At 48.0% G+C, this 18,436-nt stretch overlaps 1 protein-coding gene and 1 long non-coding RNA gene across 2 annotated transcripts; one reads left to right on the forward strand and one right to left on the reverse strand.

Moving 5' to 3' along the window:
- Positions 1-6,874: 6,874 nt before the first annotated feature.
- On the forward strand, positions 6,875-11,765 carry LOC138744051 (uncharacterized). The gene is made up of 3 exons (XR_011345234.1): positions 6,875-7,220; positions 9,772-9,870; positions 11,458-11,765. It is a non-coding gene; the product is annotated as an uncharacterized lncRNA (long non-coding RNA).
- A 2,777-nt stretch (positions 11,766-14,542) lies between these two features.
- On the reverse strand, positions 14,543-15,493 carry LOC138743859 (proline-rich protein HaeIII subfamily 1-like). Its single transcript, XM_069899458.1, has one exon. The coding sequence runs from the start codon at positions 15,491-15,493 to the stop codon at positions 14,543-14,545; it is 951 nt and encodes a 316-aa protein (XP_069755559.1).
- Between the last annotated feature and the right edge of the window lie 2,943 nt (positions 15,494-18,436).

The following is an 18,436-nucleotide window of genomic DNA, read 5'->3' on the forward strand; positions in this document are numbered from 1 at the left end:
AACAGGAAGTATTGAGTTAAGAGGCAAAAGTTTGGAAGTAACATGAAGGGGAACTTCTTTACTCAGAGTGGTGGCTGAGTGGAGTGAGCTTCCGGGAGAAATAGTGGCGGCAGGGTCCATTTTGTCATTTCAGGGAAAATTGGGGGGGAGGGGAATGCAGAGAGGTGGTACGAGAGGAGAGTGTTTAGTTCAGTGCAGACGAGAAGGGCCAAATGACCTGTTTCTGTGCTGTAATTGTTATAGGGTTAAAATGTGTGGCAGTAACTTGGAAGTCCGATGCGTATTTGGGAATGGGTCGATGGCCACACTGAAATAGGCCGTTGATTCCCACGAAATAATTACATTGAATTCACGGAACAAATTTGAATTTCTCTTTTGAAGATTTGGGATGTGTATTTACCAATTGTAGGAATTAAGTTTTAATCACCCAACACGAACTTTCTGACTCCTAAAACCAAGAAAAGCAAGATTTTATTTGAGAGTTTTGGTCAATTTTTATAAATACTATCTAGATGTTTTCTCTCTTTATTGTTTTCTATTGGGCAGCTGTGGGAGGGGTTACTTTTTAAATCACTATGCATTAATTTTATCTTATTTTCAAATAAGAAATTTAAGTTTTTTAATGCATATGTTAAATTAAATGTTAAAATGTTACAAATAAGTTAAATGAAGAATTGTTTCAGAAACTGGCGATCTTCCACGAGTGCCGTGAACCCCAGGCAGCAGGAATGTGTGAATGAAACACAAAACTGGCCAGAACAACTGAGGAAACACGGCTAAAAGTGCCTAAAAAGGTGCTGATGCCATCTTGATTTTAATGCAGGTGACACCGAGGAATGCGTTGGGGCAGAGATGGTCTATGGACAGCCAATACAGTCGCCTTGGGGAACAAAGCCCTCACCACCAGTAGGAATGGATAATGGTGGGTAATGAATAAGCAAATATTAGAGACACCGAGAGAGAGCGACACACACATACCCAGACAGACAGACACACACACAGACACAGACAGACAGACACACACACAGACACAGAGAGACAGACACACACAGAAACACACACAGACAGAGACAGAGAGAGAGACACTGACAGCGAGAGAGAGACAGACAGAGACACACACACAGACAGATAGAGAGACACACACACAGACAGAAAGAGACACACAGACAGAGAAAGACACACAGACAGAGAGAGACACACAGACAGAGAGAGACACACAGACAGAGGGAGACACACAGACAGAGATAAAGGCACACAAACACAGAGAAACACATACAGACACAGAGAGGCACACTGTCACAGAGACACACTCAGACTGACAGAAAGACAGAGAGAGAGACACACAGAGAGAGACACACAGACAGAGAGAGAGAGACAGACACAGAGAGACACACACAAACATAGACATTAGATAGGCTCCACAGACTCAGTCATAAGGCTTGGGATTTATGGATGTGTGAATTCAGAAATGGCTTAACTGCAGAAAGCATTTGATATGGGCATGGATGGGAGGGGTATGAAGGGATATGAAATGGGTGCTGGTCAGTGGGATGAGAAAATCAGTTCACCACAGACTGGAAGGTTTCTGTGCTGGAATGAGACGTCATTAACAACGACACCGACAGCCCAATCCTCTTTCTGCTAGTTCCGCTGCAGACATTGGAAGACGGTCCTGTTTAAAATAATCCGAATACCCCTGGGCGTGGACCCACCGAAATCACGGTTTAGTTCCTCCACCTCAGATGGTGAAATCTACAGATTTTTATTTAAAATATTGTTTACATTGTAAAACAATTTGAAAAATGCATTAACATATATCGTAATGTTCAATTCAAAAGGAAAAAAATAATGAAAAAATTACAGAGATTTAAACAGGAGGTAAAAGTTTGGAAGTAACATGAGGGGGAACTTCTTTACTCAGAATGGTGGCTGAGTATTTCCGGGAGAAATAGTGGCGGCAGGGTCCAATTTGTAATAACAGGGAAAATTGGAGGGGAGGGGAATGCAGAGAGGTGGTACGAGAGGAGAGTATTTGGTTCAGTGCAGACAAGAAGGGCCAAATGACCTGTTTCTGTGCTGTAATTGTTATAGGGTTAAAATGTGTGGCAGTAACTTGGAAGTCCGATGCGTATTTGGGAATGGGTCGATGGCCACACTGAAATAGGCCATTGATTCCCATGAAATAATTACATCGAATTCACGGAACAAATTTGAATTTCTCTTTTGAAGATTTGGGATGTGTATTTACCAATTGTAGGAATGAAGTTGTGATCACCCAACATGAACTTTCTGACTCCTAAAACCAAGAAAAGCAAGATTTTATTTGAGAGTTTTGGTCAATTTTTATAAATACTATCTAGATGTTTTCTCTCTTTATTGTTTTCTAATGGGCAGCTGTGGGAGGGGTTACTTTTTAAATCACTATGCATTAATTTTATCTTATTTTCAAATAAGAAATTTAAGTTTTTTAATGCATATGTTAAATGTAAAAATGTTACAAATAAGATAAATGAAGAATTGTTTCAAGAACTGGCGATCTTCCACGAGTTCCGTGAACGCCAGGCAGCAGGAATGTGTTAACGAAACACAAAACTGGCCAGAATAACTGAGGAAACACGGCTAAAAGTGCCCAAAAAGGTGCTGATGCCATCTTGATTTTAATGCAGGTGACACCGAGGAATGCGTTGGGGCAGAGATGGTCTATGGACAGCCAATACAGACGCCTTGGGGAACAAAGCCCGCACCAGCAGTAGGGATGGATAATGGTGGGTAATGAATAAGCAAATATTAGAGACACCGAGAGAGAGCGACACACATATACCCAGACAGACAGACACACACACAGAAACAGAGACAGACACAGAGACACACAGAGAGACGCACACAGACATAGAGAGAGAGAGACAGACAAGAGACACACACAGACAGACACAAACAGACAGATAGAGAGACACACACACAGGTGGAGAGAGACACACATAGAGACAGAGAGAGACACACACACAGCCATAGACAAACACACGACACAGAAAGACAGACACACACACACAGACATAGACAGAGAGAGACACACACACAGAGACACAGAGAGACACACACACACAGAGAGAGACACAGAGAGAGAGAGAGAGAGACACACACAGACAGACAGACACACACAGACAGATAGAGAGAGAGACACACACACACAGACGGAGAGGGACACGCACACAGAAAGAGACAGAGAGTCACACACACGACTCAAAGAGACAGACACACACACACAGCCAGAGACAGAGACAAACACACGACACATAGAGACAGACACAGACAGTTACACACACACAGACAAAGACAGAGAGAGACACACACAGACACACAGAGACAGAGACACACAGATATAGAAACACAGAGAGAGAGAGACACAGAGAGAGAGACACACACAGACAGAGAGACACAGACAGAGAGAGACACACACACAGACAGACACAGAGACTCAGATACAGAGACAGACAGAGAGAGACACGCACATACAGACAGAGACACAAATTGTGACACAGAGGGAGAGAGAGACACACACACACACAGCGACACACGAACAGACACAAACAGAGACACACAAACAGACACAGAGACACACAAACAGACACAGAGACACACAAACAGACACAGAGACACACACAGACATAAAGAGAAACACACAGACGTAGTGACACACGCACACAAACAGACAGAGAGAGACCCCTTGGTTGTGCCCTTCACCTTCGCACTTAACTCCCTCATCTCTCCTGGCAGGATCTCATCACCTTTCCTACACATGGACCATGACATCTGTCTGCTCATCCTCCTTCCTGAGAATGGTGTGAACTCTACCCTAGAAACCCCACAGCAAAGAAAAGAGACCCTTCGGCCCTTCTCGTCCATGGTGAAATATCATTCTGCCAGTCTCATCGACCTGCAGCCAGTCCCTAACCCTCCTGACTTCCCACATCCATGGATCTCTGCAATTGATTCTTAAAACGTAAGAGTTTGAATGTTAAATGGCAGACCATTGAGGAGTGTTGTCAAACAAAGGGATTGAGGAACTGTGGTACAGAACTGCCTGAAAGTGGAGTCCCATGTAGAGATGGGGGGGGGGGGTGGGGGGGTGAAGAATGCTTCTGGTATTTAGGCCTTCAGAAATGAGAGGATTGAGTGCAGGAGGTGGGAGGCTACGAGGAAGTTGGACAAGGCCTGGGTGAGGCCAACTTGGGAACATTGTGTGCCGTTTAGGTGGCTGAAGGAGAGGAAGGATAGGAATGAGAGCGCATCGAGGAGAGGGACAAGAAGGTGGTCTGGCTTTCGGGGTTTGAGTTCCAGGGGAAGGTTGGACAGGCTGGGACTTTATTCCCTGGACCGTAGAAGATTGAGGAAGATTTGAAAATTGTGAGTGGGGACGGATCGTGTCCATGGGGACAGGCTGTTTCCAAAGAGAGTGGGGGAGATTCAAAGAGGAGGACATGGATTGAGATTGAAGGGGGATTTTTTTTCCACAGAGGGGGGTGGGAGCGTGGAATGAGCTTTGGGCCAAGGTGGTGGAGGTGGGATGGACTGGAATCTTGTGGGGGAATGTGGTGCAGGTCCTGGTGTGGAAATGTGCAGCCTGAAGGGGAGATGGACTGGAGACCCGAGGCAGCTCTCGGACCCTTCCTCAGTGGGACGAGGTTCTCAGGACAGAGGGGGCTCCAAAGGGCTCCATCCAGGGGCTCGGGGTGGCGGAGAAGAGATCCCGTGGAGGGTTGGCCAAAGCTCTCGCGAGAGCGACCCCTGGGGGCCGCCATGTTGTTGATCTTTCCCGCCTTTGGAGGAGTAGTTCGCGAGCGGGAGGGGTAGAGAGGTTCGTGTCGGTTCTTCACGGGCGGGAATCGAGGCATTTTGGGAGCGAGACCAGAGAGGACGGAGTTTCCACGGGTCGCCCTTTGGGTCTGGGGCGGCTGGAGCTCGGAGGGGAACGGGCAGAGGTATGGTTGTGAGGTGGGGCCGTGGAACCGTGAGGGAGTTTGAGTCGGAGTGACATTAGGGTGTGTTGTAGTCGGGGACCCGCGAGTCACAAGGGGGGTCGGGGTCCGTGAGGCTGTTGGGGGTAGGGGGAACCGTGACGCTGAGGGGGGTCGGGGACCCACGAGGCTGAGGGGGGTCGGGGACCTGCGAGGCTGAGGTCGGTCGGGGACCGGCGAGGCTGAGGGGGTGACCCGTGAGGCTGAGGGGGTCGGGACCCACGTGGCTCACGAGGGTCGGGGACCCGCGAGGCTGAGGGGGGTCGGGGCCCAGAAAGGTGAGGGGGCATCAGGGACCGGTGATGCTGAGGAGGGAGGGGGAACCAGAAGGGTGAGGGGGAACCAGAAGGGTGAGGGGGAACCAGAAGGGTGAGGGGGAACCAGATGGGTGAGGGGGGAACCAGATGGGTGTGGGGGGGTTGGGGACCTGCGAGGCTGAGAGGGGTGTGATCCTCTAGGCTGAGGTGTTGTCGGGAACCCAGAAGGGTGAGGGGGGATCGGAGACATGTGAGGCTGAGGGGGGAGGAGGGAGGGGGCCCAGAAAGGTGAGGGGGACCTGAGAGCCTGAGGTAGAACTGTGAAGCTCAGGGGGTTGAGGACCCAGAACGGTGTCGGGGTTTGGGAACTGCGAGGGTGAGGAGGACCAGTGAGTGTGAGGGGGTCGGGGACCCATGGATGGGAATGAGCGGGAAGTTTGTGATCGATGTGAGGGGGCTGGGGATGGGGACCTACAAGTGGGACTGGTGGTCAGGGCCAATAATAGAAAGGTTCCACTTTTCCACAGGACTCTCTGTACCTCAAGTAGATGCGGCAGTGATGTTCCCCCCACCCCATCCAGCGCCAGGATTCCAGGCGTGGAGGTCAATGAGGGATCAGGGATGCTATGAGGACAGTCTGACCCGTTTGGGGACCCCTGACCTCAACCATATCAAGTTTTACTAAAAGGAATGGATGAAGGTCTGGCAGAGGATGAGGTTTGTCTTCATTTTGGTGAGGCATTTGATAGGCTCCACAGACTCAGTCATAAGGCTTGGGATCTATGGATGTGTGGATTCAGAAATGGCTTAACTGCAGAAAGCATTTGGATATGGGCATGGAAGGGAGGGGTATGAAGGGATATGAAATGGGTGCTGGTCAGTGGGATGAGAAAATCAGTTCACCACAGACTGGAAGGTTTCTGTGCTGGAATGAGACGTCATTAACAATGACACCGACAGCCTCATCCTCTTTCTGCCAGTTCCGCTGCAGACATTGGAAGACGGTCCTGTTTAAAATAATCCGAGTACCCCTGGGCATGGACCCACCGAAACCACAGTTTAGTTCCTCCACCTCAGATGGTGAGATCTACAGATTTTTATTTAAAATATTGTTTTCATTGTAAAACTATTTGAAAAGTGCATTAGCATATGTTGTAATGTTCAATTCAAAAGGAAAAAAATAATGAAAAATTCTTAATTCAAAGCCCGAGCACGAAGCAAGGTTCAAAGCAAACACACAGGAATAAAGTGTCAACATCCTGGAGATGGATTTATCAGTAGCTAAGGACCAGATTTGTTCTCGTCTCTAGCCGTGAACACACGAGGATGAGAGCAGTGTTTGAGGTGCTCCCGGCTCCGTGTTACAACGTGTACCCAGCCAGAAAGAATTCCGATCCATATCTCCACGTTTTTATTCCTGGGGCTGATGGCAAGGTTCAGACTGAAAAAGCAGAGGATGAGAATCCAGGCAAAAGGACAGAAGCCCAGACCAAAGCAACAATTGGAGCACAAGGAGCCTCAAGACTCACACCCCCAGGTTCAGGAACAGCTGCTCCCCCTCCACCTTCAGACTCCTCAACAACAAACTCAATCAGGATCTCATTTCAGGACTCTTGCAGCACTTTATTGATTTTCTTTGTTTTCAATTCTTTTATCTTTCCAGGTTTCCACTGAACCGTTTATTTTTGCACGACCCATTCGTGGGAATTCGGCCGTGTCCACAGGAAAAAGGGAATCTCAGGGTTGGATGTGATGTCGTGTATGTTCTCTGCCAATCAATGGGAAATCTCCAAATCTTCAATCTTGGTGCAAGAGCCCACGAGGTGCAAACCAACCATCTCCTGTCCAAGCTGCAGATTGCAAGGGCTGTAAAGTGCTGCCACCGCCTGTTCACACCGAGTACTGCAAACATGAAGCGAGGGAGAGAGAGAGAGAGAGAGAGATCTAGGTATAATACCACCACCTGGTGTCCGGACTCACGAACTACAGGATACATGATTTTTATTTTTCATGGGAGTGTTGGAGAATGAGAGGAGACTTGATTAAGGTTAACAAAATAGAGCAAGATGGATAATATGGAGCTCCAATGAACAGGGAGGTCTCACCTGTGAAGGAGCAAGTGTGAGATCTCCTAGTTCATTCTTGCTCGGGCAGTGGTGGCCAATTCAAGACAGCTCCAATTAGGGGAAGAGAATATGCTGTTTCAGGTCATGGGTTTGAAACGGTTTCCCCACTTGTGCCATTCAGACTCAAGAGAGCAAATGCTTGCAGACAGGAAGGAAACCTAGTTTTATTGTGGAGAATTGCTTGTTTTTCGGGGTGAAGGTTGTTTGTGGTCTGAGATTCCTAAATACTTTACAATGGAAGCAGCAATTTTCCTTGTGCCTGATTGCTACATAGCGGGTAAAATGTCTCAAATCTATCGCTCAGCCAGTACTTTTGGTCATTGATTTGGAGAGAGAGTGATGGCTTGGCAATATTTACAGCATGGTGAGTCCAAAGCTCTCAAAGTGACAGTGTGGAAGGAGTTTGTCTATTTTTGTGTTTTCTGCCACCCTTGAGAACTTAAAAAGTGTCTGTGAATTGTGGTATTGGTGAGACACAAGCTTGTTTTGCCCTCTTTTTGTTCTGTATGTCTATAAAGTTTCAGTTTAGGGATAAAATGTCCAGACACTGTTCTGTTCAAAAGTCAAGTAACCAAATCAGATTCTCCCGAGTTCTTGTCATGGATATGCATCAAGAAGCCTGTTTTGCAGCAGTCGTGCTGCATTAGAGGTGCACATAGAATTTTCAAAAATAATGAGTTTGAAACCAGAAAAGGATCAGGTCGTGCCCAAAGGTTCATCTGTGCTGTTGAATTGAATTGATGCCCCCAGGACCAGAATGTGCACTTCCACCCCATGGTCTTGAGCTTCCCAAATCGCCAATGAACTTACCGCCCCCTTGAGCTGTGGAGTGTGGGAGGAAATCCACACAGACACCGAGAGGATGTAGAAACTTCTTGCAGTCAGTGCTGACTTGATCCTGGGGTGACTCGTGCTGGAGAGGTGGGACTACTGTCCTGCCTTCACCTTGTGATGGCTGATTTTTGTCTGTTGGTGGATGGAGGTCTGACATGATATTCCCTTGGCCTTGAGGGAAAGAAGAGTAGAAATTGCAAGGGCTCTGACAGAAATATTTAAAACCTGTTTATCCACCTGTTTATCCTGTTTATTCCGGAGGAATGGATGTAATCTAATGTTCCTTTGTTTAAAAACGGCTTCAAAAGCCAACCAGGTGAGCCTGACAGTGATAGCTTAATTATTGGAGGGTAATCAGAAAAGAATCTGTTCAAATAGCTGGCCTTGATCAACCATAGCATAGAATACGGGAGTCGGGCAGTGAGGTTGAGACTAGACAAGGTATTGGTGAGGCCCTGTTGAGAGTACTGTGTGCAGTTCTGGTCACCAAATGAGAGGAAAGCTATCAACAAAGTAGAGAGGGTGCAGAGAAGATTTACGTCAATGTTACCTGGATATCAGCAACTAGATTACAAAGAAAGATTGAGCAAATGAAGTCTTTATTCTTTGGATTGTAGATGGTTGAGAGGGGATTTGATCGAGGTCTTTAAAATTACTAGGAGGATAGAACGTGTTGATGTGGATAGACTTTTTTCATTGCGGGGAGCAGAGATTGAAACAGGAGGTATTGAGTTAAGAGGCAAAAGTTTGGAAGTAACATGAGGGGGAACTTCTTTACTCAGAGTGGTGGCTGAGTGGAGTGAGCTTCCGGGAGAAATAGTGGCGGCAGGGTCCATTTTGTCATTTCAGGGAAAATTGTAGGGGAGGGGAATGCAGAGAGCTGGTACGAGAGGAGAGTGTTTAGTTCAGTGCAGACAAGAAGGGCCAAATGACCTGTATTGGTGCTGTAATTGTTATACGGTTAAAATGTATGGCAGTAACTTGGAAGTCCGATGCGTATTTGGGAATGGGTCGATGGCCACACTGAAATAGGCCGTTGATTCCCACGAAATAATTACATCGAATTCACGGAACAAATTTGAATTTCTCTTTTGAAGATTTGGGATGTGTATTTACCAATTGTAGGAATTAAGTTGTAATCACCCAACACGAACTTTCTGACTCCTAAAACCAAGGAAAGCAAGATTTTTTTTGAGAGTTTTGGTCAATTTTTATAAATACTATCTAGATGTTTTCTCTCTTTATTGTTTTCTATTGGGCAGCTGTGAGAGGGGTTACTTTTTAAATCACTATGCATTAATTTTATCTTATTTTCAAATAAGAAATTTAAGTTTTTTAATGCATATGTTAAATTAAATGTAAAAATGTTACAAATAAGATGAATGAAGAATTGTTTCAGGAACTGGCGATCTTCCACGAGTGCCGTGAACCCCAGGCAGCAGGAATGTGTGAACGAAACACAAAACTGGCCAGAACAACTGAGGAAACACGGCTAAAAGTGCCCAAAAAGGTGCTGATGCCATCTTGATTTTAATGCAGGTGAAACCGAGGAATGCGTTGGGGCAGAGATGGTCTATGGACAGCCAATACAGATGCCTTGGGGAACAAAGCCCGCACCACCAGTAGGAATGGATAATGGTGGGTAATGAATAAGCAAATATTAGAGACACCGAGAGAGAGCGACACACACATACCCAGACAGACAGACACACACACAGACACAGAGAGACAGACACACAGAAACACACACAGACAGAGACAGGGAGAGAGACACTGACAGCAAGAGAGAGACAGACAGACACACACATAGAGACACACACAGACAGATAGAGAGACACACACACAGATGGAGAGAGACACGCACACAGAAAGCGACAGAGAAACACACACACGACACAGAGACAGACACACACACAGACAGACACACACAGAGACAGAGACAAACACACGACACAGAGAGACAGACACACGACACAGAGTGACAGACACACACAGACAGATACACACACACAGACATAGACAGAGAGACACACACACACAGAGAGACACACAGATATAGAAGCACACAGAGACACAGACAGCGACACACAGAGACACAGAGAGAGACACACACACAGACAGAGAGAGAGACACAGAGAGAGAGAGAGAGACAGAGAGAGAGAGACACACAGACAGAGAGACACAGAGACAGACACAGAGACTCACACAGATACAGAGACACAGACGGAGAGAGAGACACACACATACAGACTGAGAGACACAAATTGTGACACAGATGGAGAGAGACACACACAGCGACACACAAACAGGCACAGACAGAGACACACAAACAGACACAGAGACACATACAGAGAGAGATACACAGAGAGAGACACAGACAGAGAGACACAAAGACAGAGATACAGACACACAAACACAGAGAGACACATACAGACACAGAGAGTCACAGAGACACACTCAGACCGAGAGACAGAAAGAGAGAGAGAGACAGAGAGAGACCCACACAGACACAGAGAGACACACACAGACATAGACATTTGATAGGCTCCACAGACTCAGTCATAAGGCTTGGGATTTATGGATGTGTGGATTCAGAAATGGCTTAACTGCAGAAAGCATTTGATATGGGCATAGATGGGAGGGGTATGAAGGGATATGAAATGGGTGCTGGTCAGTGGGATGAGAAAATCAGTTCACCACAGACTGGAAGGTTTCTGTGCTGGAATGAGACGTCATTAACAACGACACCGACAGCCCAATCCTCTTTCTGCCAGTTCCGCTGCAGACATTGGAAGACGGTCCTGTTTAAAATAATCCGAATACCCCTGGGCGTGGACCCACCGAAACCACAGTTTAGTTCCTCCACCTCAGATGGTGAAATCTACAGATTTTTCTTTAAAATATTGTTTACATTGTAAATCAATTTGAAAAGTGCATTAACATATATCGTAATGTTCAATTCAAAAGGAAAAAAATAATGAAAAAATCTGAGATTGAAACAGGAGGTAAAAGTTTGGAAGTAACATGAGGGGGAACTTCTTTACTCAGAGTGGTGGCTGAGTGGAGTGAGCTTCCGGGAGAAATAGTGGCGGCAGGGTCTATTTTGACATTTCAGGGAAAATTGGAGGGGTGGGGAATGCAGAGAGGTGGTAGGAGAGGAGAGTATTTAGTTCAGTACAGACAAGAAGGGCCAAATGACCTGTATTGGTGCTGTAATTGTTATAGGGTTAAAATGTGTGGCCGTAACTTGGAAGTCCGATGCGTATTTGGGAATGGGTCGATGGCCACACTGAAATAGGCCGTTGATTCCCACGAAATAATTACATCGAATTCACGGAACAAATTTGAATTTCTCTTTTGAAGATTTGGGATGTGTATTTACCAATTGTAGGAATTAAGTTGTAATCACCCAACACGAACTTTCTGACTCCTAAAACCAAGAAAAGCAAGATTATATTTGAGAGTTTTGGTCAATTTTTATAAATACTATCTAAATGTTTTCTCTCTTTATTGTTTTCTATTGGGCAGCTGTGGGAGGGGTTACTTTTTAAATCACTATGTATTAATTTTATCTTATTTTCAAATAAGAAATTTAAGTTTTTTAATGCATATGTTAAATTAAATGTAAAAATGTTACAAATAAGATGAATGAAGAATTGTTTCAGGAACTGGCGATCTTCCACGAGTGCCGTGAACCCCAGGCAGCAGGAATGTGTGAACGAAACACAAAACTGGCCAGAACAACTGAGGAAACACGGCTAAAAGTGCCCAAAAAGGTGCTGATGCCATCTTGATTTTAATGCAGGTGAAACCGAGGAATGCGTTGGGGCAGAGATGGTCTATGGACAGCCAATACAGATGCCTTGGGGAACAAAGCCCGCACCACCAGTAGGAATGGATAATGGTGGGTAATGAATAAGCAAATATTAGAGACACCGAGAGAGAGCGACACACACATACCCGGACAGACAGACACACACATACAGAAACAGAGAGACAGACACAGACACACAGAGAGACACACACAGACAGAGACAGCGAGAGAGAGACTGACAGCGAGAGAGAGACAGACAAGAGACACAGACAGAGACACACACAGACAGAGACACACACGCAGACAGAGAGAGACACACACACAGACGGAGAGAGAGACACGCACACAGAAAGAGACAGAGAGACACACACACGACACAGAGACAGACAGACACACACACAGCCAGAGACAGAGACAAACACACGACACATAGAGACAGACACAAGACACAGAGAGACACACACACAGACAGAGAGAGAGAGAGACACACAGACACAGTGAGAGAGAGAGAGACACAGAGAGAGAGACACAGAGAGAGAGACACAGAGAGAGAGACACAGAGAGAGAGACACAGAGAGAGAGACACAGAGAGAGACACAGAGAGAGAGACACAGAGAGAGACACAGAGAGAGAGACACAGAGAGAGAGAGAGACAGACAGAGAGACACAGACACAGAGAGAGAGACACACAGAGACAGACACAGAGACTCAGATACAGAGACACAGACAGAGAGAGAGACACACACATACAGACAGAGAGACACAAATTGTGACACAGAGGGAGAGAGAGACACACACACAGAGCGACAAACAGACACACAGAGACACACAAACAGACACAGAGACACACACACAGAGGGAGATACACAGAGAGAGAGACACACAGACAGAGAGAGACACAGACAGAGACAGACACAGAGACACACAGACTCAGAGACACACTCAGACACAGAGAGACACAGACACAGAGAGACACACAGTTCTGTATGTCACAGTCACATACAGAAACAGAGAGACAGACACAGACACACAGAGAGACACACACAGACAGAGACAGCGAGAGAGACTGACAGCGAGAGAGAGACAGACGAGACACAGACAGAGACACACACGCAGACAGAGAGAGAGACACACACAGACGGAGAGAGAGACACGCACACGACACAAAGAGACAGACAGACACACACACAGCCAGAGACAGAGACAAACACACGACACATAGAGACAGACACAAGACACAGAGAGACAGACACACACAGACAGTTACACACACACAGACATAGACAGAGAGAGACACACACAGAGACACAGACACAGAGACAGAGAGACACAGAGAGAGAGACACAGAGAGAGAGACACAGAGAGAGAGACACAGAGAGAGAGAGAGACAGACAGAGAGACACGCAGACAGTGTTGTCAAACAAAGGGATTGAGGAACTGTGGTACAGAACTACCTGAAAGTGGAGTCCTATGTAGAGATGGGGGGGGTCGGGGGGTGAAGAAAGCTTCTGGTATTTTGGCCTTCGGAAATGAGAGGATTGAGTGCAGGAGGTGGGAGGCTACGAGGAAGTTGGACAAGGCCTGGGTGACGCCAAATTGGGAACATTGTGTGCCGTTTGGGTGGCCGGAGGAGAGGAAGGATAGGAATGAGAGCGCATCGAGGAGAGGGACAAGAAGGTGGTCTGGCTTTCGGGGTTTGAGTTCCAGGGGAAGGTTGGACAGGCTGGGACTTTATTCCCTGGACCGTAGAAGATTGAGGAAGATTTGAAAATTGTGAGTGGGGACGGATCGTGTCCATGGGGACAGGCTGTTTCCAAGGAGAGTGGGGGAGATTCAAAGAGGAGGACATGGATTGAGATTGAAGGGGGATTTTTTTCCCTCAGAGGGGGGTGGGAGTGTGGAATGAGCTTTGGGCCAAGGTGGTGTAGGTGGGATGGATTGGAATCTTGTGGGGGAATGTGGTGCAGGTCCTGGTGTGGAAATGCGCAGCCTGAAGGGGACATGGACTGGAGGCCTGAGGCAGCTCTCGGACCCTTCCCCAGTGGGACGAGGTTCTCAGGACAGAGGGGGCTCCAAAGGGCTCCATCCAGGGGCTCGGGGTGGCGGAGAAGAGATCCCGTGGAGGGGTGGACAAAGCTCTCGCGAGAGCGACCCATGGGGCCGCCATGTTGTTGATCTTTCCCGCCTTTGGAGGAGTAGTTCGCGAGCGAGAGGGAGAGAGAGGTTCGTGTCGGTTCTTCACGGGCGGGAATCGAGGCATTTTGGGAGCGAGACCAGAGAGGGCGGAGTTTCCAGGGGTCGCCCTTTGGGTCTGGGGCGGCCGGAGCTCGGAGGGGAACGAGCAGAGGGATGGTTGTGAGGTAGGCTGGGGAACCGTGATGGAGTTTGGGTCGGGGTGACATTAGGGTGTGTGGTAGTCGGGGACCCGCGAGGCTGAAGGGGGGTCGGGGTCCGTGAGCCTGTTGGGAGGAGGGGGAACCGCGAGGCTGAGGGGGGTCAGGGATCCGCGATGCTGAGGGGGGTCGGAGAACCGCGAGGCTGAGGTCGGTCGGGGGCCGCGAGGCTGGAGCGGTAGGGCCCCGCGAGACTGTGGGGTGTTGGGCCCCTCGAGGCTATGGGGGGTTCGGCCCTGCGAGGCTGAGGGGCGTTAGGTCCCGCGCGGCTGAGGTGCGTTGGGCCCCGCGAGGCTGAGGGGGGTTGGGCCCCGCGAGGCTGAGGGGGGTTGGGCCCCGCGAGGCTGAGGGGGGTTGGGCCCCGCGAAGCTGAGGGGGGTTGGGCCCCGCGAGGCTGAGGGGATCGGGGCCCGCGAGGCTGAAGGGGGTCGGGGCCCGCGAGGCTGAGGGTGGTCGGGATCCCGCGAGGCTGAGGGTGGTTGGGACCCAGAAAGGTGAGGGGGCATCGGGGACCGGTGAGGCTGAGGAGGGAGGGGGAACCAGCAGGGTGAGGGGAACCAGAAGGGTGAGGGGGAACCAGAAGGGTGAGGGGGAACCAGAAGGGTGAGGGGGAACCAGAAGGGTGAGGGGGGGTTGGGGACCTGCGAGGCTGAGAGGGGTGTCGGCGATCCTCTAGGCTGAGGGGTTGTCGGGAACCCAGAAGGGTGAGGGGGGATCGGAGACACGTGAGGCTGAGGGGGGATGAGGGAGGGGGGCCCAGAAGGGTGAGTGGGACCTTAGTGCCTGCGTTAGAACCGTGAAGCTCAGGGGGTTGAGGACCCAGAACGGGGACGGGGTTTGGGAACTGCGAGGGTGAGGAGGACCAGTGAGTGTGAGGGGGTCGGGGACCCTTGGATGGGAATGAGCGGGATGTTTGTGAGCGATGTGAGGGGGCTGGGGATGGGGACCTGCAAGTGGGACGGGTGGTCAGGGCCAATAATAGAAAGGTTCCACTTTTCCACAGGACTCTCTGTTCCTCAAGTAGCTGCGGCAGTGATGTTTCCCCCCACCCCATCCAGCGCCAGGATTCCAGGCGTGGCGGTCAATGAGGGATCAGGGATGCTATGAGGACAGTCTGACCCGTTTGGGGACCCCTGACCTCAACCATCAAGTGTTACTAAAAGGAATGGATGAAGGTCTGGCAGAGGATGAGGTTTGTCTTCATTTTGGTGAGGCATTTGATAGGCTCCACAGACTCAGTCATAAGGCTTGGGATCTACGGATGTGTGGATTCAGAAATGGCTTAACTGCAGAAAGCATTTGGATATGGGCATGGATGGGAGGGGTATGAAGGGATATGAAATGGGTGCTGGTCAGTGGGATGAGAAAATCAGTTCACCACAGACTGGAAGGTTTCTGTGCTGGAATGAGACGTCATTAACAATGACACCGACAGCCTAATCCTCTTTCTGCCAGTTCCGCTGCAGACATTGGAAGACGGTCCTGTTTAAAATAATCCGAGTACCCCTGGGCATGGACCCACCGAAACCACAGTTTAGTTCCTCCACCTCAGATGGTGAGATCTACAGATTTTTATTTAAAATATTGTTTCCATTGTAAAACAATTTGAAAAGTGCATTAGCATATGTTGTACTGTTCAATTCAAAAGGAAAAAAATAATGAAAAATTCTTAATTCAAATCCCTAGCACGAAGCAAGGTTCAAAGCAAACACACAGGATGGATTTATCAGTGGCTAAGGACCAGATTTGTTCTCGTCTCTAGCCGTGAACACACGAGGATGAGAGCAGTGTTTGAGGTGCTCCAGGCTCCGTGTTACAACGTGTACCCAGCCAGAAAGAATTCCGATCCATATCTCCACGTTTTTATTCCTGGGGCTGATGGCAAGGTTCAGACTGAAAAAGCAGAGGATGAGAATCCAGGCAAAAGGACAGAAGCCCAGACCAAAGCAACAATTGGAGCACAAGGAGCCTCAAGACTCACACCCCCAGGTTCAGGAAAGCTGCTCCCCCTCCACCTTCAGACTCAATCAGGAACTCATTTCAGGACTCTTGCAGCACTTTATTGATTTTCTTTGTTTTCAATTCTTTTACCTTTCCAGGTTTCCACTGAACCGTTTATTTTTGCACGACCCATTCGTGGGATATCGGCCGTGTCCACAGGAAAAAAGGAATCTCAGGGTTGGATGTGATGTCGTGTATGTTCTCTGCCAATCAATGGGAAATCTCCAAATCTTCAATCTTGGTGCAAGAGCCCACGAGGTGCAAACCAACCATCTCCTGTCCAAGCTGCAGATTGCAAGGGCTGTAAAGTGCTGCCACCGCCTGTTCACACCGAGTACTGCATGCATGAAGCGAGGGCGAGAGAGAGAGAGATCTAGGTATAATACCACCACCTGGTGTCCGGACTCGCGAACTACAGGATACATGATTTTTATTTTTCATGGGAGTGTGGAGAATGAGAGGAGACTTGATTAAGGTTAACAAAATAGAGCAAGATGGATAATATGGAGCTCCAATGAACAGGGAGGTCTCACCTGTGAAGGAGTAAGTGTGAGATCTCCCAGTTCATTCTTGCTTGGGCAGTGGTGGCCAATTGCAAGACAGCTCCAATTAGGGGAAGAGAATATGCTGTTTCAGGTCATGGGTTTGAAACGGTTTCCCCACTTGTGCCATTCAGACTCAAGAGAGCAAATGCTTGCAGACAGGAAGGAAACCTAGTTTTATTGTGGAGAATTGCTTGTTTTTCGGGGTGAAGGTTGTTTGTGGTCTGAGATTCCTAAATACTTTACAATAGAAGCAGCAATTTTCCTTGTGCCTGATTGCTACATAGCGGGTAAAATGTCTCAAATCTTTCGCTCAGCCAGTACTTTTGGTCATTGATTTGGAGAGAGAATGATGGCTTGGCAATATTTACAGCATGGTGAGTCCAAAGCTCTGAAAGTGACGGTGTGGAAGGAGTTTGTCTGTTCTTTGTGTTTTCTGCCACCCTTGAGAACTTAAAAAGTGTCTGTGAATTGTGGTATTGGTGAGACACAAGCTTGTTTTGCCCTCTTTTTGTTCTGTATGTCTATAAAGTTTCAGTTTAGGGATAAAATGTCCAGACACTGTTCTGTTCAAAAGTCTAGTAACCAAATCAGATTCTCCCGAGTTCTTGTCATGGATATGTATCAAGAAGCCTGTTTAGCAGCAGTCGTGCTGCATTAGAGGTGCACATAGAATTTTCAAAAATAATGAGTTTGAAACCAGAAAAAGATCAGGTCGTGCCCAAAGGTTCATCTGTGCTGTTGAATTGAATTGATGCCCCCAGGACCAGAATGTGCACTTCCACCCCATGGTCTTGAGCTTCCCAAATCGCCAATGAACTTACGGCCCCCTTGAGCTGTGGAGTGTGGGAGGAAATCCACACAGACACCGAGAGGATGTAGAAACTTCTTGCAGTCAGTGCTGACTTGATCCTGGGGTGACTCGTGCTGGAGAGGTGGGACGATTGTCCTGCCTTCACCTTGTGATGGCTGATTTTTGTCTGTTGGTGGATGGAGGTCTGACATGATATTCCCTTGGCCTTGAGGGAAAGAAGAGTAGAAATTGCAAGGGCTCTGACAGAAATATTTAAAACCTGTTTATCCACCTGTTTATCCTGTTTATTCCGGAGGAATGGATGTAATCTAATGTTCCTTTGTTTAAAAACGGCTTCAAAAGCCAACCAGGTGAGCCTGACAGTGATAGGTTAATTATTGGAGGGTAATCAGAAAAGAATCTGTTCAAATAGCTGGCCTTGATCAACCATAGCATAGAATACGGGAGTCGGGCAGTGAGGTTGAGACTAGACAAGGTATTGGTGAGGCCCTGTTGAGAGTACTGTGTGCAGTTCTGGTCACCAAATGAGAGGAAAGCTATCAACAAAGTAGAGAGGGTGCAGAGAAGATTTACGTCAATGTTACCTGGATATCCGCAACTAGATTACAAAGAAAGATTGAGCAAATGAAGTCTTTATTCT

This window comes from Narcine bancroftii, chromosome 10 (assembly GCF_036971445.1).
Source record: "Narcine bancroftii isolate sNarBan1 chromosome 10, sNarBan1.hap1, whole genome shotgun sequence".
NCBI lineage: Eukaryota > Metazoa > Chordata > Chondrichthyes > Torpediniformes > Narcinidae > Narcine > Narcine bancroftii.

Excerpts from the sequence above, each read along its gene's own strand:
- LOC138743859 (XM_069899458.1), bottom strand. The coding sequence starts at position 15,493 with ATGGGGTGGGGGGAAACATCACTGCCGCAGCTACTTGAGGAACAGAGA.